We start from the raw sequence: 23,290 nt of genomic DNA, 5'->3' as shown, positions 1-23,290 counted from the left end.
TGCGCCCTTATCTAAAATTCTTCATGAAACAAAGACGCAAATAATACAGCAATCAGAGTGCTAAAAGAACTAAAAAGCGTTGTCACGGTAAAACAAAGTATACAAATGCAGTACACACAAGGTGATTTGTAAAGAATCATAAAAGTGAGCAATTCTATGACCCTAAGTAGTATTCAAAACGAACCAATCTATACTAAAAATAAATCCGTAGCCGAAATTTTTCTGGTAATTTTCGATTTTACAAAAATAATTGGTCCTAACCTATATAATTAACCACCCTGAAACCGAAAATCGCATTTTTCAAATTTTTGTTTGCATGTCTGTCTGTATGTTTGTTACCTTTTCACGCGATAATGGCTGAACAGATTTATATGAAAATTGGAATATAAATTAAGTTCGTTGTAACTTAGATTTTAGGCTATATGCCATTCAAAATACTTTATTTAAAAGGGGGGTTATAAGGGGGCCTGAATTAAATAAATCGAAATATCTCGCTTATTATTGATTTTTGTGAAAAATGTTATATAACAAAAGTTTCTTTAAAAACGATTTCCGATAAGTTTTATTCTTTACAAAATTTTGATAGGACTGATATTTAATGAGATAAATGAGTTTTAAAATTAAAATAACACCAACTAAGACGGTGCAATGAAATAACAAATGACTTCGTCTATAAGGGGCCTTGGGCAACAACAATCGAAAAAGGGGCCGTGGACAGCAAAAATCGAAAGCTATTAAACTATTCCTATGCTCAGAAAATTTGATAGGCTTTTTTGTACATTCGTTTTCTGTATTTCTTAAAATAATATTTATGTACACACTCATTTTAATCTCAGAGAATTAATGAACAACGAGAGTGTATTGATTTAGTATGCAGTAATAGTACGTTAGCTAAGCAATCCATTATTTTATAATTCAAATTTTAACTATGCTCAATCGAATCGTGTTAAAATACATAAAATAGACTATATATGCAATAAATGCAATGCAAAATAAAATTGGGTAATAAGCCAAGCAGATTATGTTGCGCTGTTGTAAAGGTTGTTGCTTCTGAGATTCAAGAGCCCCCACAACAAATTAAAAACTTTCTTATCGGAGTACATCCGTTATCAACGCACTTTTTATATAATATAATATAATCTATACTAATAATAAATCTGTAGCCGAAATTTTTCTGGTAATTTTCGATTTTCCAAAAATAATTGGTCCTAACATATATAATTAACCACCCTGAAACCGAAAATCGCATTTTTGAAATTTTTGTTTGCATGACTGTCTGTATGTTTGTTACCTTTTCACGCGATAATGACTGAACCGATTTATATGAAAATTGGAACATAAATTAAGTTCGTTGTAACTTAGATTTTAGGCTATATGGCATTCAAAATACTTTATTTAAAAGGGGGGTTATAAGGGGGCCTGAATTAAATAAATCGAAATATCTCTCTTATTATTGATTTTTGTGAAAAATGTTACATAACAAAAGTTTCTTTAAAAATGATTTCCGATAAGTTTTATTCTTTACAAAAGTTTGATAGGACTGATATTTCATGGGATAAATGAGTTTTAAAATTAAAATAACGCCATCTAAGACGGTGCAATGAATTAAGAACAAATGACTTCGTCTATAAGGGGCCTTGGACAACAACAATCGAAACAGGGGCCTTGGACATCAACAATCGAAAGCTATTAAACATAGCCTATAGAGAATGTTTCTGTGTTTGTATGAAGTAGTATCAGAAGCTAAATTAACCGAAATGTATAATTAATTATTATTTCACCATTGGAAAGTGTAGTTTCTCTAGAGGGACATATTGCTATAATGTTATTACAGTAACGTCTGAGTAAATCGAGGACAGGTAAGATTAAAATAGCTTCTTATGCACAGAAAATTTGATAGGCTATTTTGTACATTCGTTTTCTATATTTCTTAAAATAATATTTATGTACACTCATTTCAATCTCAGAGAATTAACGAACAACGAGAGTGTATTGATGTAGTATGCAGTAATAGTACGTTAGCTTAGCAATCCATTATTTTATAATTCAAATTTTAACTATGCTCAATTCAATCGTGTTAAAATACATAAAATATATATGTAATAAATGCAATGTAAAAAAATTGGGTAATGAGCGAAGCAGATTATCTTGCGCTGTTGTAAAAGTTGTTCCCTGGATCAAACGTCCTATTTTAATTATGTAATTACTTTAAATTTATTTCTAACAGGTGCAGCGGAGCGCACGGGTTCGGCTAGTATAATATAATAATAAATATGTAGCCGAAAATTTTCTGGTAATTTTCCCTTTTCCAAAAATAATTGGTGTTAACATGTATAAGTATTCATCCTGAGACCGAAAATCACTTTTTTGAAATTTTTGTTTGCATGTCTGTCTGTCTGGATGTTTGTTACCTTTTCAAGCGATAATGGCTGAACGGATTTCGATGAAAATTGAAATATAAGTTAAGTTCGTTGTAATTTAGATTTTAGGCTATATGGCATTCAAAATACTTCATTTAACGGGGCCTGAATTAAATCGAAATATTTCGCTTATTATTGTTTTTTTTTTTTTTTTTTTTTGTGAAAAATGTTACACAACAAAAGTTTCTTTAAAAATTATTTCCGATAAGTTTTATTCTATGCAAAATTTGGTAGGTCTGATAGACTTTTAAAATAATAATACAATACGTTTTCACCGCCGCCTCAGATTGTAGCGTTGTTGTTTCTGCAGTAATTCCCATGTGCAAAATATAAAATTTTTGAGTAGGAAGAAAAAAACACATTTATTCATTCCATGGCAATGGTACATAGGAGATCGTGAATTCTTACATTTTCGAAAGAAATAAATATAATTACATATCACTGTTTATGCTGTATCACTATTTAAGTTATTTGAAGGGTTCAGAACCATAGTGGGCCAAGCGCCATTTACTGAAGACGTAGAAAACAAGGGTTAAAATTAAGTTATTACCATAATTCAATGGAACCATATAGCAAGTAATATAAAGTTTACACATTAAAACTAAATGATATGTCAATCTTCATTAAACTATAGTTGTGTGTAATAACAAATAAGAAACATGTTAAAGGAATTGTCATTGCACCAAATGAGTGTCTCTGGACCAAAATGATCGCAATTTAATTATTTAAATACAATTTCAATTAAGTAACATATTAAACGATTTATCCTTCTAACAAACACGAATGTTCCCTGGATCAAACGTCCTATTTTAATTACGTAATTATTTTATATCTATTTCTAACAGGTGCAGCGGAGCGTACGGGTACGGCTAGTAAAATAATAAAACTAAGACCACCAGAGATAAATTGTGTATCACATTTCAAAACAATAAAATTTTGTAAAATATTCGGATGTATAAAGTCCGAAAAGTCAACAATGTAAAATCAAATATAAAACAACAAATGTAACCTCCGAATGTAAAGGGTCCGGAGGATAAGTAAAACGGGTCAATAAGAAACTAAATCACTTTGTCCAGTCCTGTATTCGATAAAAATCTCAGAACTGCATTTGTAGAATTAAAATCATTTCCAAGAGCGTCACGTACAGTGTGCCGAATTGTATATTGTCGACGGTCACGGTAATATTTCCTGCAATGCAATAAAATATGTAAGTGGTACACAGCATAAATCACACTCTGGCTGAGGCTCGCCACTTAGGATATACGAAACTATGAAGCACGAACGAATTCTAATGTTATAAGCAATGAGGCCACGAACCAATATAACTTGCGTGATCACACCAAAAATTTGTTGTGAACAGGGACTAATTTCGAAATGTCGATTCATTTGACGAGGAAAAAAATTGCATGTCCTTCATTAAATACTTTTCTGATCATAGACCCATAGTATCCATTTGTAAACCATACCAAAAATAAAATACTGAAACCAATAATAGGTGAAGTTTAATTCCCGGAATTGGTGACGTATTCTACGTGCTGGTGTATCTGTCATACAGTTCAGCTTCAGCCATTTTCTTTAAAGAATGGTATTAGCATTTGTTGTCACATATTGACATCCTGACACTCACCTGACACTGAGCATTTGCAGCCTGATAATGGGATTCTATCTCTCTAATGTCTTCCACTGATTCTAGAATTGTCTCTATCTTTCTTTCCAGGGTTAGGAGGTTCTCTCGCATGCTATCAAATTGGGATGTGGTCAGATTTTCTTGTGCCTTTAATTTCGAATCCAGAGTCGAGTGCAGCTTAGTTTCCAAGAAGTGCATTTCTTCCTGTAACTTGGCTGTCCCATTATCCATTTTGTCGCTCAGTTCTTTCAATTTACTTTCTTGATCTTTAAACTGCTCACGGAGACTGAATTCCTGGATCTGAAACTTAGAAACCAAGAGATCCGACTTATCGTCTCGATCTTTGACAACAGTCATGAACAGACTGTCGAGTTTATTGTCCATGAATTCCAACTTAGTTTCCTGTCTTCTCTGCCAAGCGTCGTTGCTTAAGCTCACGTTGATGAAAGCATCGATTATAGAATAACAGTCTTCCTGTTCCCTTTCGTGTACAAGGGAATTCTTCAATTCATCTTCTCCTGATGTTTTTCCTGGCGTAAAATTTCCCTGTTTCAGCGCTGATGACAAGAAATGTAGAAGCAAGAGTTGCGGAACGGCAACATCTTGTTGCGTCTGCATCAACTGTAACAGAGACAGTAGCAAGTTAGAACGATATCAAATTTGACAGTTATTGAGAGTTTGTAAATTAATGGTTCAGTGGCAAGTGCCATACATACATTACACATTCACACTGCGGGGATAATTTCATCTCAAAAGATATCCAAGGGCTGAAAATGTAACTCAAAGACTACGATAACTATTAAAGTTAAATGACAGGATTTTATGATAGATAACTAAGTAGCCTAGTCACAGTGGCGGCTCTTGCATATTTTTTAAGAGGAGGAAAGAAATTAACAAAACTAAATGACACCTTCTTGAATGAAACATGCTACAAATTTGCATACATGTAAGACCAGGTAGTGTTGGGGTTGGCCTACCCTTCTGTATAGCAATAATCTTTTCTTGTAAACTGAGTTTCCTAAATTGTCCAAAATATATTATGATTTCACTTCCATTCATTGTTGAATAATTGCGCAAATTAACAATTACAAGGAAATTCACAACCTCGTAGCATTTTTCGAGCACACTACAGCATCACACGTGTTGGAAGAGACTAGCTACTAACTCGTAACCGGAACCGTTTTACGGAAATGGAAATATGAATGGGAAATACTTAATCTGTTAGGAAAGCGAGAACACTGCACCCACCCACGTGGTCTGTGTTGCCACATGTACATTTTACAAGTTCAGTATCACATACTTTTGATGAATGTCAGTTCTTGTAAAGTCATACTATCATTATTGTTCAAAGCTGCCGGTGGCCGATTAATTTTTTATGTTAAAAATGATGTAGTTTGGAGTACCTAATTTCAGTTTCAAATATATTTGTACAAAACTGACAACTTGGCTGTTGCCCTGTCTAGTAAAAAATGAATAGAAGTGAATTTCAGGGGCCAAGTACGTAGAACTACTTCCTCTTTATTTTACATAAACTCGACTTTAACTTTCAAATATCCACGAAAGTTTCAAACCATGAATATTAGCCTATATAAAGTGCAATTAATAATATTTTTGATTTATAATTTAAAAAAAAGTTTACATGGTGTCTTTCATAGCGTTGCGTTAAAACTGTTTTTGTTGTGTCTTCTCCTAGATGTGTTATAGTTCGGTTGAATGTAAGATCGTTAGATGGCAGCGGTAGCGAGCTTGCTGCACGACCAGTCGGTTTCTATTTCCCGCCCATGCGCTGATTCAGAGGATCTCCCCCCTCTCCGTTCATTTACGTGCTTTAAAACTCTGCTTCTTTCTCTGGCCGCTAGTGCGCTGTTGTCTATGTGTGTTAACTGCAGTAGAGGAGGAATGGAGTGCCTTTCCTCTACACAGACAATCTCGCATCTTTCTCACAGTTTTCTACAGCACATGAGCGCGCGTCGTTTAAAACTCAATCAACCGAGTTTTTCTTATAGCTGTGAGCTTAAAAATTATCGAATCTTCCTCGAATTTCAAGGCACATATTTTATTTGGTATTTACTTTCAAAAGAAGAAAATGTGAGGAGGACGTTCCTCCCTTCCCTCCCCCGAGGAACCGCCACTGCCTAGTCATCTTATGCAGAACGCTTAGTAACATGTGAGACCAATTCATTGGAGCAAAGGAGGCACAAAAACAATACATTTCCCCCATTTGATCTTGGGTCCAAGTTAGTCATGGTAGTCATGTGGAGCTACTTACCGTTACAGTAATTGCTCAAAATGCCTCTTTCAGTCTGAATGCAAGTCTAATGTCTCGTGTCGTAGACTGTCGTATTCCTTCAAAAATACAGGTGTTAGTTAGTGGGATTTAAAAAGGGAGCGTCAGCTACTCTGGCTATTTGCGCCCTTATCTAAAATTCTTCGAAAACATAAACAATACAATAGACTGAATGCTAACACGAAACTAAAACACGTCACAGCAAAAACGACGTATGCAAATGCAGTATCAACAAGGTGATTCTTAAGAAATTATAATAGTTAGCAGTTCTCAGACGCTAGATAGTATTAAAAATCAATAAAATAATAAAATAAATACCACCATAGATAATTATTTGGCGCACTTCAAACAATAAATTGTTATAAAATTTCCGGATGTAATGTCCGAAATGTAAATTATGTTAAAAAAAAATATATATATAGCAGAACAAATGCAACCTCCCGATGTAAAGGGTCCAGAGGATATCTATAAAAGGTCAATAAAAAAAATAAACTACCATGTCAAGTGCTGTATTTCATAAAAATCTTAGAACTGCATTTGTACAATTAAAATCATCTCCAAGAGCATCACGTAGAGTCGGGCGAATTCCATATTGTCGACGGTCACGGTCATATTTAATACAATGCAATAGAATGTGTTCGACCGTAAGTGGTACATGGCATAGATCACACTCCGGCTGAGGCTCACCACATAGGAGATGGCCATGCGTCAGATGACAGTGGCCAATCCTCAACCGGGTGAATGAAACTTCGTGTCATGATGCTCTTGTGGACGAATACCAAACTCGAACAGTATCCTTTATATTTCGTAATTTGTTTCTCTCTTGTGCAGATCATTCTCCTTCCCATTGCCACCATAATGTATATTTCAGGTAATTTTGAATATCTTGCCACCACTCACGCCAATACACCTCAGATCATTCATAGCACCGTCCCTTGCTGCAGCATCCGCTGCCTCGTTACCAAGAATGCCAACATGGCCTGGAATCCACACTACTCCAAGCTTAGAATCATAGCTTAGGAGAGTATGGAAAAGTTCCTGGGTTCTCAACACAAGCGGATCATTTGAATTCAAAGACTACAGAGACTGAATGGCGCTTAAAGAGTCGGAGCAGAAAGGAATCTGCCCCGGGATTGTTTAATTAAAAACAATAAAGCTCTGTAAAAAGCGTAGAGTTCAGAAGTGAAAACACTTGGTTATTGGCTCAATTTATATTTAAATATCTGTCCATTAGCAACAAAGGAACAACCGACACGATTATTTACCCGGGATCCGTCAGTAAAAGTTAAAGAATAATTTGGAAATCGTGGTAAAGGTTCACTGAAACTAAGTCTATAAATAAAAGCTGGTGTAAAATTCTTTAAACTCCTACAGGTGTATTTCAGAAAAATTTGCAGTGATTTGCGATGCGCTGGCGAAGTACTTCAGTATTAGGAATGGGTTATGAATAAAAATTGCTTTGATACGTCCCAACAAATAAAAGTTCTATGAATTTAGGTGTGGAGAACGCGCAGGCCAGCCATATCATACCTAGTAAACAGGTTGTTGACAAAGTTTGTGTGTGCAGTTCAGTTGTATGGGAATAAGGACACAGGCGATACATGTGTACACGGAATTTTTCATTATTATTGTGTTTCCTATTCACTTATTAAGAATATCCCACATGTTACGGAACAACCTGTATAAGTATCAAACGAACTCGAGGTTCTGAGCTGTGTTTGGACATGGGTTTGCGTTCCCCCTTGGGCTGATTATCTGGTTGGGTTTTGAATTGAAACTTCTCTATACAGGGTACGAGTCCACACTGTGAAACAAAATTTTGTGACGAACGTTTTAAGATTGTTACTGCTGTACTGTGTACGTTTATGAGATAAACTCCTCACAGTACAATAGTGATAGCTTTGATACCTGAAGAATTAACTTATCTCCAAACCTTATGCAGGAGATTCTCTTGGAACCGAATCCGTTAAATAAGTTACAAAATTAAAAATGTAACGCGGATTCGTTTCACACCACTTTTAAAATCAAGCGCACCCTATATAAGAGAAAATAAAATGTCATATGCCATTGAAGAACGTGTGCTTATTAGAGTTCGAACATCAGAAGGGATATCAAGATATTACAAACTTCATCCTACGTCACAGGCATCCAACAATACGTAGAAGTTAAGCGTGTAAACTAAAATAATCGAATTCGTTAAAATCGGATAAGATGCCAGAATATGTTTGGTTCGTGTTTGCCGAGTCTTTGTAGAACCGAGGATGTGTTTGCGTTTGTTCAATCTTTCCCCTTCCTTCCATAATGTTAGGTGCCTTTTTCCTTGTTCCTCCTCTCCCTGCGCCTTTATGTTTAAGCTACATAAGGATGTCAGGCAGATATCTTGCGAAGTTACGCATACAGTAATATGTACAGACACACGAAAACACACCCCAAAGAAATTCTGAACACACAACTCTATTTCAGAACACACACACTCTTTGACTCTACACTATACCACACGAACGAACCCTCACAGGAAACATAACAAGAGGCGCCAAGACCAACAACGACCAGTTCTGAGGATGGCCCATAAATAGGTCGAAACATGTAAACGAGGTACGTTGAAATTTAACACAAAAAAGTCTTATCATACATATTCCGAAAACAAATAATTTGTTAACGAGTTCGATATTATTAGCTAAAATAATATAAAGTATGAAAATGAATATTGTATTTACAAACATGTTGGATATTATAACTGAAAATGAAACTATTAATTTCAGTGAATCATATAACTTGTTTTCTATGCGGATGACGTGAATATGTTAGGAGAAAATCCACGAACAATTAGGGAAAACACGGAAATTTGACTTGGAGTAAAGCGATAGGTTTGGAAGTAAACCTTGAAAAGACAAAGTATAAGATTATGTCTCGTGACCAGAATATTGTACAGTTACCCTTAAAAAGAATGAGACGATTCTTGGTCGTCGGAAGTTAAAGTTCTACAGCGCGGTTCACTCGATATCGACGTAGGGATACATAACATGACAGATAGTACAAGAATTGTTACAAGGACCACAACAAGGACAAGGACCAGAATAAGGATCACGAAGAAGACTGCCATTTAAGGCCAAGATTTCACAACATAGCTCGAGTCACAAAATATCATTGCTTCACTGTACCGAATGGCAAATGCCTGCTAAGGGATCTACATTCTGGACTGCTGCTGTCACTGTCTTGTCTCGGTAGCTCATATAGTAGCGTGTTGGTTCCGCTGTATAATCGAAACGTCTCGTGTTCGATCCCGGGTAAAACTTTTTTTTATTGAGGTGTAATTAATTTGTTCAGAGTTCCTCGACTGTCTAATTTGTTGAAAAATATGAATAATTTATGCCCAATTTCTGGGTTTTACAAGTTGGCTGAACCTCGTCAAAAAAAAAAAAACTTACTTGGAAGTTAAAAGTATTCTTCCCCAAACAAAAATCATAAGAAACAAAAAGAGACCTGTCAACTTAAAATCTTGTCCACATGCCATCAGCTTCTATTACAGATCTAAGTCGATCCGGCATGGATGTCACGAGATTGTGAAATAAGTTCTGATCCCCGGCGAGATCTTCCCAGGTGTCAACAACTTGATCCCACAATTCGTCTCGATTTCGAGGGCATCGGTGGGCATAGGGAATATCCTTCTCTTTTTCAATTCCACCCATAAATTTTCGATGACATTCAAATCAGGTGACTTCGGAGGCCAATTAATGATTTCGATCTCGGGTCTCCTTTGAAACCATCTTTGAATGCTTGCAGCATAGTGCACGGGATGGCTATCCTGCTGGAAGAGCAATGTTCCTTCGGGAAAACGTTCTCGGGCGGAGGGAAGGAATATATTTTCCAGAATGTGCTCGTAAGTTCCCGCATTAAACCGGCCATAGATGCTTCTATAACGCCAGGTCCATCGTAAGACATCCACCCCCAACACGATATGCTAAAGCGCCCCGATCTTTCACGTCGGTGCACATAGCGCTGGTCATGTCGGAGACCATCCTCACGATAGACACGGACAGGACCTTCGTAATCACTCGAGAAGGTTGTTTCGTCGGAGAAAATTACATTTCTCCAATCGAAATCCACTCGATTGGTAGCGAAGGCAAGACGGTCGACAGCTTGTGCTTCCCCCAATATTTCCATTTGCGCAGCCCTCCGGCTCCTAAAACCGTGGTTCCTCAACCTGCTGATCACAGTCTGTGAAGAGCCGGGAAAGTTAGATACTGCTCTTATTTCGTTAGCAGTCAGAAAGGGGTCCTGTCGAACTGTCTCGAATAAGAGAGCATCCTCTTCCAATGAAGAAATCCGCGGACGCCCAGGAATAGGGCGATTTTCGACCTCCCCTAAATTTTGGTAACGATAACACACCTCGCGGCTGTACTTCCAGGAACACCGACCAAACGGCCAGCAGATCTAGCCCCATATCCAGCCTCAACTAGAGCTATAACTCGCTGTCTCATGTCACGTCGGTTCGCCATTACGATGAGAAATGAGGGATGACGATTATACTTTAGTGTAGACAATGACTATTTAACGTGATATAGAATTATTGAAATAAGAGGCATCTTGCATAGTAAGAGTTAATAAATCAACCCTAAATTAAATATCTAAATAACAGGATATAACAGGAAGTCCAACTGTTGCGAAACTAATCAAATTAAATCTAAGCTGAAGTAGCACAGCCATTGATAAATGTTTTGTACACAGAATTAGACTGAATTCCTATTCGACAGAACCTATAATCAATGGCTTGCCTGAACATGATAAACAAATCCTAAGTGTTTCCAATGTCACCGAACAATTTCAAAATATTAATTTAAAAACTAGGAAAGGATCGCAAATGTTGTATCTAATGATTATTTACATTTATGTCTACAAAATGAATCTTGGAAAAACGTATATGATACTGGTACTACTGATATTAAGAGTTAATGTATTGCATTTTTCACTTAATTTCATAATCACTTCAGTGGATTTTCTCCACTCAATGTTGTGAAAAAATTCAAAAGTAGATAACGCAGGGACTTCAAAATCTCATGTATTAAAAAGAAGAATCTATATGTAATGAGTTGCAATGTAATGATCCTCATGTTCTTAAATACTGCAAGGAGTACAGTGTAATTTATCAAAAATTATGAAAGAGGGAAATATAATATATTTGAATAGAAAACTACAAAATTCATATAATGCAATTAAATCTATTCGGAATATTATTAAATTTAAACTTGTAGATATCCTAAGAAAGAAAATATTTTTTCACTAAAACCAAAGATTATAAAGTAGAGGATCCCAAATCTATTTGCAAATTCTTTTAACGTATTATAGTATATAGTACAGAAATATTATTGACAACTTAAACATTCAAGATTTTGCAAAAGGTACTGCAATTGGTTACTTAACAGATGCATTTAATAATTAGTATTAATATATGTAATTAGTCAATAACTGCAACAGTGCTTTTCCATTCAATCATAACATGAATAAAATTGAATGCATACTAAATTAAACACTATTGCAAACACGTAGATAACATAGTTACAATTAACTGAAGGTGTGAGAATGAAATAATCTAAAGCCATACTTTTAACAAAAATTGTTTTGTGCGAGTGCATTTCTTACACATATGGGAAAGCTATTAATAAAATATTGTAATAATTACTCAACAAATTACATAGCCTAAGGACTCTAAACCTTTGTAAAAGTTTGTCTATTATTATATATATTTTTATAATTTCATTTTAATTGTTAGTTTTTAATATATATGCATTTACATTGTATATGTGTGTGTATAAATGCATTCATTAGATTAACGTTTATAATATTATAACTTGTAATTTTGTATTGTTTGCGATCATTAACACTTAATCTCAGGACTTTGTAAAACTCTATTTCAACGTTATTTGGACAAAAAAAAATCGTTGTATAGACTAAGAATCGAACTCGCACTCTTCTACACAACACGCAGAAGTCTTACCGTCTGAGCTATTGAAACGACATGAAAGCTTTCCTTTCTGTGTGGAGTGTCGATCTAGTCATGAAGGTCCATTGTCGATTTAACTACACGATTTACGTATATATTTATCTTTCATTTACGTAATATTATCATATTTTTTGCAGTTTTTGAAGTCAATTTCGGAACGATGCTAGTAACAAACCAAATAGTCTGAATTTAAGTAACTCAATATTCGTTATCTTGTGTATCAGTGCTCTGGTCTCCGATCATGCGCAGTGTCTCACATCTGAGACTTAGGAATATTCAATCGTCTCATCCTTTTTCAGGGAAACTGTACGAAATGGAAATATAAAAAATGGAGATTTATCCTTCGAAGAGATGGAAAAATTCAAATATCTTGAAGCAACAGTATTATAAACGACACTCGGGAGGAAATTAAACGAAGAATAAATATGGGAAATGCCTGTTATTATTCGGTTGAGAAGCTTTTGTCATCTAGTCTGCTGTCAAAAAATCTGAAAGTTAGAATTTATAAAACAATTATATTACCGGTTGTTCTCTCTCACTTTGAGAGAGGAACAGAGATTAAGGGTATTTGAGAATAAGATTCTTAGGAAAATATTTGGGGCCAAGAGGGATGAAGTTATGGAAGAATGGAGAAAGTTTCACAACGCAGAACTCCACGCATTGTATTCTTCACCTGACATAATTAGGAACATTAAATCCAGACGTTTGAGATCGGCAGGGCATGTAGCACGTATGGGCGAATCCAGAAGTGCATATATAGAGTGTTAGTTGGGAGGCCGGAGGGAAAAATACCTTTGGGGAGGCCGAGACGTAGATGGGAGAATATTATTAAAATGTATTTGAGGGAGGTGGGATATGATTATAGAGACTGGATTAATCTTGCTCAGGATAGGATCAATGGCGGGCTTATGTGAGGGCGGGTTCCTTAAAAGCCATTTGTAAGTAAGTAAGAAAGAGCGATATCATAACATTTGAAATTATGCAGTGTCTCTCAAGATGAACAATAGATGTATATTTTGTATTACATATGTAACATGTATAACATGGTTGGAATGACAATAAATTCCTCGGCACTTTCCTTGCAGTTTTCCTTGTCGGACATTTTAGGGAAATGGACGAATTTATTTGTGGATATTTTTAAACGTAGGACATTTTTAAGAAGAGGACTTGCTGACAGTGGACCTTTTCAGGTAAGGACATTTTTATGGCATGGACGAATTTTCTATGTGGAAATCTCTAATCGTTGGGCATTTTCGTAGAGACAACCTATTGCAAAGTGAACCATATCTCACTTAATCCTCATCGACCAGATAATTTTTTTTTTCAAATGCATAATTGATAGAGAAGTAGTGTCAAAACCACTAGGTTTGTTGCCTACGCATATAAACTGAACAACATGAGAGGAAACCAAGTGGGAGAAAACTACTAAATCAAGATTCAGTGGTGATGCCATCAGAATGAGAATAAAGAAAAACTAGTCAAAAACTAAAAGCCTAAGGATTAATGATAGATTTAGGTGTCCTGAATTTTGTGAACTGCCGAGATCATATTTGCCTAATGATGAGGTGAATGGGTTATTGCTGGAGTGAAGTTTCTGGTAGAATTGTCCGGTAGCTTGGAGCAAATGAGAGTGGAGATAGTCGGCCTGTAGATCTTCATGGATTTGTGTAATAGTGGTGAACCAATCGCAGGCAGGAATGATGCGGAGAGCTCTGTTTTGCGCTGTTTGGAGTGGCTTGAGGGTAGTACGAGGTGCATAGAACCAGGCGGGAGAAGCATAAGTCAGAATAGGAAGAATTAATTGCCGATAAAGATTTGTTTTCTGTTTTAGACTTAGCACTGGAGATCTTAGTAACGAAGAGATTTGAAAGGTCCGAGCAGTAGCTTTAGCAGTAGTGGATTTGATAGACCAGATAACGTGCCATGAAAACTCATCGCGTGACTCATGTGACCTTCGCCATCTGTTGAGAAAACATGACACTACGCTGCCGCGTAAGAATTGTAACTAAACCCCATTTCAGTTTTGTTGATAGGCTTTCCCCACTACTCACACTCTCTACCATCAGTGAAGGGGAAGATGCTACTGTCCATTTCACAAACATTCGACTAATTGACTTTCAACACAGTGACAAATTTCATTATTTAAGATTTGTACCAGTAATCTTTATTTCGGAAGTCTACACTAAGCGTTTGTATTTAATTTTCATTGCTGTTAAAATCAACTGGCACATTAAAAAGCTACTGACAGCAGAAGATAAATGTTTTCTTCACCGCTAGTTGCTGCTCTACGGCAGACAGAATGGGACAGTCTACACTGTGTCGTTCCCCTCTAAATGCATACTAGAAGCTAACATTCCTTCATTTAATAATATTATTAGTTGAAAATATTGTATGAACGGCACTAAAATATACCCAAACATGTAATTGTCAAACATCTGTATGGCTGTATTTTATTATTTACTTAGTACTTTATTTAATATTTTATTTTCTCGTGTGTCCAGCTTGGGGGGTGCAGGTATAAGAGGTAACAGCTACCATCTCTGTCGCTGACGGACTAGGTGCAAGTAGAAGGGGAAAGAAATGCCTTCGCATCCTCTCAACTTGTATGAAATGTCGTTTACATGTAATTTTGTTCCCAAGATACTGGTTATCAAATAGAGAGTACATTTTTCGACCGCTCTATATTGTTGCCGAGCAACTATGATTTATTTTAATATTATGTGAACAATATAATTATACTTTCTACTGGTAGGTGGCATAGTAAAGACAATCATGATTTAACAACATATTGTGATTTAGTTACATGCATATTTCTGTGGATGTTTAATCATACTGTTGTATTAAAAAATTAGCTGTACTTACACAACTAAATAAAACTTTGCAAAATATTTTCTGTAGTCCTTACGTAGTTAAAGCACGAAAGGAGGGGATGAGAGGTCAACGAACTTTGGCGCAAATCCAAAGGAGCACGACAAAGTCGCAGTTCAGAAGCAAACTTCGGTTTTCGACAAACTTGAACCGAATACAGCGCAACCCTAGTGCTTATTGGACAAAAGGATTATTTCTTGAAAACAATGGTTTAATAGTTTATATCCTCTAATTTCATGAGAATTTTTTATGAAAGCAGCAGTTCAATATTTTTGTTGTTAAATAAATGTTTACTGTCTTAAAGTTAGATTAATCACTTTGTATCTGAACAGAGAAAATAAGAAATTTCGTATAAACGGATTTCATAAAAAAAAAAACTATTAAAGTTTTATTCAATGTTGTGTAAATTAAATCTATTCTTTAAATAATATTATCTGCTTACTTTCTTCAATAAGCCACAAAAATATTATTTAAATCCATTTTCTTATTTGAAACAGAGAAGACTTATTATGAAACAATACTTACTGTGTTGTTTATGGCCATGACAGTGCAGTGGTCGAAGACAATTTGCGTAAAACTGAAAACACAAATCATACAAATTTGAGTATATAATCGCCGAACAACCATAATGTAGTAAAAACGTTGGGTATTCTGAGTGAATCTACGGACCAGTCTGGGTATGTTTTACACTGAAATTCAAAGGTATCAGACCTAAGATTTTACGATCGTTTAAGCGAACATTCCAACCACGAGCTAGGTTAGACCCAAAGATATAAAAAAATTGACAAACTTTGGAAAAGTTCTCAATAATACCTTAATTGGGCCGGTTAAAAAGTGTCAGGGAAAATGATTAAGTAGATGAAGCATAAATTGTTCTCATTACTAACAATATCAGTGGTTTCCAGCTAAACCCAGTGTTGATTTACAATCAGTAGAGTGGTATGAAATATTGAATTCTATAAAGCGGGTATATTTTGTAAAATTGGCAACACTGACTATGATCTTTGCCATCTATTCATAAAAGTAATAACTAAAGAAACCACACATCAACAAATTACCGATCACTATCGATTAGTCAATTTAGAATTGAGGGGAACAAACGGAGAATTTAATGTCTCGATAAGGAACCCAACATAAGAATAGTTGTAAAAAATCAAAGCTAAAATTCAAACGTTAATGTAACATGTATTGTGATATCCAGGAGGAAACAAAAGAATTTTCAAAGGATTACCATTAGGATGCAGGCAGCTTGGAATACCAAGATTTCGAAATTCAGCTAAATTAGAAAAAAGACATGGTTATCGGAAAAAGACCTGTACAGATAGAACACGATGGCATTTTATGTTACTTCAGCAGCGAAAAACTTTCATAGGTTGGGAAAAAAATTAATAATAATAATAATAATAATAATAATAATAATAATAATAATAATAATAATAATCTATACTAATAATAAATCTGTAGCCGAAATTTTTCTGGTAATTTTCCATTTTCCAAAAATAATTGGTCCTAACATATATAATTAACCACCCTGAAACCGAAAATCGCTTTTTTGAAATTTTTGTTTGTATGTCTGTCTGTATGTTTGTTACCTTTTCACGCGATAATGGCTGAACGGATTTCGATGAAAATTGGAATATAAATTAAGTTCGTTGTAACTTAGATTATAGGCTATATGACATTCTAAATACATTATTTAAAAGGGGGGTTATAAGGGGGCCTGAATTAAATAAATCGAAATATCTCGCTTATTATTGATTTTTATGAAAAATGTTACATAACAAACATTTCTTTAAAAATCATTTCCGATAAGTTTTACTCTTTGAAAAATTTGGATAGGACTGATATTTAATGAGATAAATGAATTTTAAAATTAAAATAACTGCCATCTAAGGTGGTGTAATGAAATAAAGAACAAATGACTTCGTCTATAAGGGGCCTTGGTTAACAACAATCGAAAGCTATGAATCATAGCCTATGGAAAATGTTTCTGTGTTCGTATGAAGCAATATCGGAAGCTAAATTAACCGATTTGTATAATTAATTATTATTTCGCCATTGGAAAGTGTAGTTTCTCTAGAGGGACATAATGCTATAATGTTATTACAGTAACTTGTGAGTGAATTGAGGACAGGTAAGATTAAAATAGCTTCTTATGCACAGAAAACTTGATAGGTTATTCTGTGTATTCATTTCCTGTATTTCTTATAATAATGTTTATGAACATATCCATTTTTATCTCAGAGAATTAACGAACAACGAGAGTGTATTGATTTAGTATGCAGTAATAGTACGTTAGCTTAGCAATCCATTATTTTATAATTCAAATTTTAAGTATGCTCAATTGAATCGTGTTAAAATACATAAAATACATATGCAATAAATGCAATGCAAAAAAAATTGGGTAATGAGCCAAGCAGATTATGTTGCGCTGTTGTAGAAGTTGTTCCTCCTGAGATGCAAGAGCTCCCACAACAAATTAAAAACTTTCTAATTCGAGTACATCCGTTATCAACACACTTTTCCATAATATAATATAATATAATATAATATAATATAATATAATATAATATAATATAATATAATATAAACATAATAATAAATCTGTAGCCAAAGTTTTTCTGTTAATTTTCGCTTTTCCAAAAACAATTGGTAATAACAATTAAGAAACATGTTAAAGGAATTGTCATTGCGCCAAATGAGTGGTCTCTGGATCAAAATGATCGCATTTTAATATTTTAAATACAATTTAAATTAAGTAACATATTAAACGATTTATCCTTCTATCAAACACGAATTTTCCCTGGATCAAATGTCCTATTTTAATTATGTAATTACTTTATATTTATTTCTAACGGGTGCAGCGGAGCGCACGGGTACGGCTAGTAATAATAATAATAACAGTATATACAATCGAAGGAAAGCACTCAAGTACCCCAATAAATGCCTATAAAATTATTTCACTGTCACATAGACCTATTTTACAAAAGATGCATTTGTGATTTATGGGATTCCGTTTTGTTCTTGACGTGAACTTTAAGTTGAACTGGTAGTTTTTGGGTACGATATTACTCACCCAACGGATTCCTCCGACAAGAAACAAGAGAGATCTACAAGTACTTTCTCTGGAGCTCAGACCGGAGTGGTGGGATGAATAAGAGATCTTCTCGAGCTGAATGAAGTCATGCTATCAGGCGGTTCGTCTTATCAGTGGAGGGGTTAAGACCACACCCATTAGTGCTATGCTTTTTATTAAGCTTCCAAGAAGTGTTCAATTCCATTCCCTTGTAGTAGAAAAGACTTTAGTTCTCTTAGTGCTGCCAACCCCAGAAATTTATTCCGAGTTCTAGGAGAGTGACATCTGGAGTTATAGGGATAATTTATCCCAAATCCCCAAATTCATTTTTTTTTTCAGAGATTTCTTTATTTTCTCTTTAAAACTAAATATAATTTATTGCATTTCAACTTCTATTTTGTGACTTTCCACTTTAAGGGGAGTTGGTCATTATCGCATGCAAAATAATGGTAAAAATAGCCTATCTTCTAGCAGTCATAAATGTAATAGTCTACTATTTATCAGTGGTCTTTCATTTTTGTTAGCTATGTGTGTATACATATTAAGCTTTAAAATGAAAAAGAATGGTGACTCTAGAGTAAATCTGTATCCTACAATTATTATTTTTTAATTAAGCACATTTTTTTTATAAATTCACTACATGTCTGTGATTAGGTACACTCTATTCACTTATTATAGCACATATTGAATTGAAAATTTGACCACTTACTGCTAATATATACTAAAACATACCGTACTAAAATTATTCATATATCTGTAATATTATGGGCATAGGGCTTATAGTAATCATCACCGTCAATAAATTAAAAAACATCGAAGATTAGTATAAACCCTATGCCCATAATACTACAGATATTTTAATAATTTTAGTAGGGTATGCTTACGAGCCCTTCGTCCAGCTTCCAAAAGTTTACGCCGCACTATTGTGACGTGAATATTCGCCCCAGTGGTAGCCATTAACTCGTGGGTTAAGTCGACAGCAGTTAGTGTAGGATTTAATTTACTTTTCCTGACAATTAAAAGATCATCTGCAGGTGAAGTCTTCCTTTTCCGGCCACAGTTTCCTTTTTTCTGGGGTGTGATGGATCCAGTCTCCCTGTATCGTTTTATGATCGAATTAACAGTAGCCAAACCGATGTAACATTCTGCAGCAATTTGCCTCTGTGTCATAGAAGAATGCTCTGCTAATGTTATAATTTTAGACCGTTTTCGTGGAGTTGTATCCATTTGTGAAGACGATGCTTATAAGTACAAAACGACAGGCAAAATGTCACATATTATAAAAAAAAATAATGACAGACCTTCAACAATGAAATTACACGTACTACAGATGTCAATTAAAGCGGTGTGAGCAGCTGTGAGGCCAACAATGACAGAAAATGTAAAAATATGTCGTGTTCGGGTTAATTTGCACGCTACTGTAGGTTAATAACTACGTTACATATCTGCCATTTGAATAATACTTACAAATGGCTTTTAAGGAACCCGCAGGTTCATTCCCGCCCTCACATAAGCCCGTCATCGGTTCCTATCCTGTGCAAGATCAATCTTTATCATATCCCACCTCCCTCAAATCCATTTTAATATTATCCTCCCATCCACGTCTAGACCTCCCCAAAGGTTTTTTCCCCTCCGGTCTCCCAACTAACACTTTTTGTATGGATTCGTAACAAGCTGATATTACGGTGATGGGTTGTTAGCCCTTCGCCAAACCCCCAAGCTGGAGGACCACCCCTTATCGGCTGTCCACGACTGCTTATTCAATATATTTGCAGCTACCCTCCATATCTGGAGGCCGTCTCCTCTATCCACAACCTGAGGACGCGCCATGCCGTGGTAATAGGGACCCACAATAAATAATAATAATAATAATAATAATAATAATAATAATAATAATAATAATAATAATAACAATGCACTTAGTTAATACAGTACGTAAGAACGTTCAATATAAGTATAAATTCACCGAGTTTATTTAAGTTGCAATAAATACTCGACATTCATTGAATCTTCAAAGCTCAGATAATTTCCTTACATATCTTACCATTACACGCAATGTGTCGAAACATTCATTCATTCATTCATTCATTTACTCCATTATGTTTATTAATGATATATTTATTTTTCATATATTTAATTTTACTATTTTTTCACTTTTAATTTATTTTTGTATTTCTTAATTAATATATTCATTTACTTATTTATTCATTCCTTCATTTATTTGCTTATTTCATTAGGCTACCTATGTCTGTGCGTGCGTGCGTGTGTGTGTGTCTACCTGTAAAACCCAACCTTAAGTCCGCAAATATCAATTTCCTCTTTTTTACTGTATTGATTTTTATTTTATTGACCAAATATACACTCTAAGACAAATTCTGGAGAAAACAGGAGAGAGTAGGATAGAAACACACCATTTACTTATAGACTTTAGTACTGCTTATGACAGTGTGAATAGAGCTGGACTCTATAATGCTATGGAAGAACTTGGATTTCCCCATAAGCTCATAAGATTAGTGAAGGCCACCATGGAAAATAGTCAATGTTGTGTGAAAATACAAACGGACCTCTCTGATAAGTTTACTACCAAGGATGGACTCAGACAAGGTGATTCTCTTGCATGCCTATTGTTTAATATATCATTAGAAAAGATAGTGCGGGAAGCAAAAATACAAACAAGAGGTACCATCTTTTATAAGTCTGTCCAAATATTAGCCTTTGCGGATGATATTGGCATAATAGCGAGGTCAGAAAGAGATCTAATGAAAACCTTCAGAAATCTAAGAGATGCAGCTGGGAATATGGGATTAAAAATTAATGGAAACAAAACCAAATACATGGTAGTCAAAAACAAAAATAATAATAAAACTTCTAAGTACATTGAGATTGTTGATGCCAAATTTGAGACAGTCCAGAGCTTTGTATATCTTGGATCACTAGTTAATAGTAACAATGATATCTCAGAGGAAATAAGTAGAAGAATACAAAGCGCCAATAGATGTTATTATGGGCTGTAAAAACAAGTTAAATCAAGATTGCTATCTCGTGGCACAAAATGTAGACTATATAAGACCCTAATAAAACCAGTGTTGACCTATGCATCAGAGACGTGGCCTCTTAGCGAAAGGGATAAATTTAGATTGGCCGCATTCGAAAGGAAGATATTGCGAAGGATTTTTGGACCTGTAAGAGATGGTGAAACTTGGAGAATAAGATATAACAACGAATTATACCAGCTTTATGAGTCTCCCGATACAATAACATCCATTAAGATTGCTCGTCTGAGATGGGCAGGGCATGTTAAGAGAATGGATGAATGTGAAATACCTAGGAAGGTGATGGAACATGGGATTGCTGGAGGAAGAAGAGTTGGAAGGCCAAAGCTACGATGGATAGACTGTGTTATGGATGACATTAAGAGGCTTGGAGTGAAGAACTGGTGGACGGTGGCTAAAGATCGAGACCGATGGAGAAGAATTCTTAAGGAAGCCGAGGCCCGATCCGGGCTGTAGCGCTATGGATGATGATGATGATTTTTATTTTATTGGGTTATTTTACGACGCTGTATCAACATTTAGGTTATTTAGCGTCTGAATGATGTGAAGGTGACAATGCCGGTGAAATGAGTCCGGGGTCCAACACCGAAAGCTACCCAGCATTTGCTCGTATTGGGTTGAGGGAAAACCCCGGAAAAAACCTCAACCAGATAACTTGCCCCGACCGGGATTCGAACCCGGGCCACCTGGTTTCGCGGCCAGACGCGCTGACCGTTCCTCCACAGGTGTGGACAATACTGTATTGAAAAGAGGAGAAAATACTGAATATATAAAATAATCATGTTTCTAGGACAAAAATTGCATTTTATTGAATTCTCAAAACTTCATTTTTAAATTAGACATTTTGAGTAAATTGCATTCAAAGTTGAACTTACAAAATTGGACGCTAATATAACATGTTTCAACATCGTTGGCAGCCTTGGAGCTGTATTTTAAATGAAGTAATCAAACAGATGGCCTCAAGATCTCAAAATCGATTTTTGTTTTTGTCCTTCGCTTTATTTTGCTCTACTGAAAAATTATATGTCCCGCGCCGTGGCGTAGTGGTCTAAGGTATCCTGCCTAGGACTCGCGTTACGGAATGCGCGCTGGTTCGAGTCCTCATGGGGGAAGAAATTTTCTCATGAAATTTCGGCCAGTGTATGGGGCTGGTGCCCACGCAGCATCGTGATGCAAATGGGGAGCTACGATAGGTAAAGAAATCCGGTTACGAAAGCCAGCTATAACGGCTGGGGGGGGGATCATTGTGCTAACCACACGATACCGCCATTCTGGTTGGATGATCGTCCACCTCTGCTTCGGCATGTGGGCGTGAGGCCAGCAGCCGGCTGGTCTTTCTGGGCCCTTCACGGGCTGTAGCGCCACGGATTATTATTATTATTATTATTATTATTATTATTATTATTATTATTATTATTATTATGAAAAATTATATCTGTCGATTCAAGATGGGGTTTTCCAGGTACACTCACATTTACTTATTTATTATTATGCAATTTATTTATATAAAACAGTAAAGCATTGCAAACTCTTGCAAGTAATATAGTAGAAAAATGGAAAAAAATTGCAATATAAATGTGTCAGTTTCATATTAATCTATTAATGAAATTAGAAAGGAAAAGAGTTCGGCCGGCACCGCGGATCGTGTCCCGGTATAGCTCAGATGGAAAGAGCGCTCAGCGCGCATAGATGAGAGGTCCAGGGTTCGATTCCCGCGTGCCGAAATGAAGTTTATTTCAAATTAATAGATATTTACAATACGGCTACTTATAGTCAATGTTTATTCAATGAGGACGGCGAGGCCCAATATATGTTTGTGTAAGTTTCATACTGTACATATTAAATGAAGCTATTAAAATATAAATATTTTAAAATATATTTTGAACTAGCCGTACCCGTGCGCTCCGCTGCACCTGTTAGAAATAAATGTAAAGTAATTACATAATTAAAATAGGACA

The 23,290-nt window shown here is 35.3% G+C and overlaps 1 protein-coding gene across 1 annotated transcript; it reads right to left on the bottom strand.

Moving 5' to 3' along the window:
- Positions 1–4,057: 4,057 nt before the first annotated feature.
- On the bottom strand, positions 4,058–18,414 carry LOC138692271 (uncharacterized; the record flags this gene model as incomplete). The annotated part of the gene is given in 3 exon segments (XM_069815432.1): positions 4,058–4,668; positions 15,729–15,780; positions 18,280–18,414. Coding segments are annotated over 2 exon segments (629 nt in total), but the record flags the coding sequence as incomplete, so codon positions are not given.
- Positions 18,415–23,290: the final 4,876 nt, after the last annotated feature.

This window comes from Periplaneta americana, chromosome 16 (assembly GCF_040183065.1).
Source record: "Periplaneta americana isolate PAMFEO1 chromosome 16, P.americana_PAMFEO1_priV1, whole genome shotgun sequence".
Lineage (NCBI taxonomy): Eukaryota > Metazoa > Arthropoda > Insecta > Blattodea > Blattidae > Periplaneta > Periplaneta americana.
The sequence above is the reverse complement of the archived record's forward strand: the minus strand, read 5'-3'. Positions and strand labels throughout refer to the sequence as shown.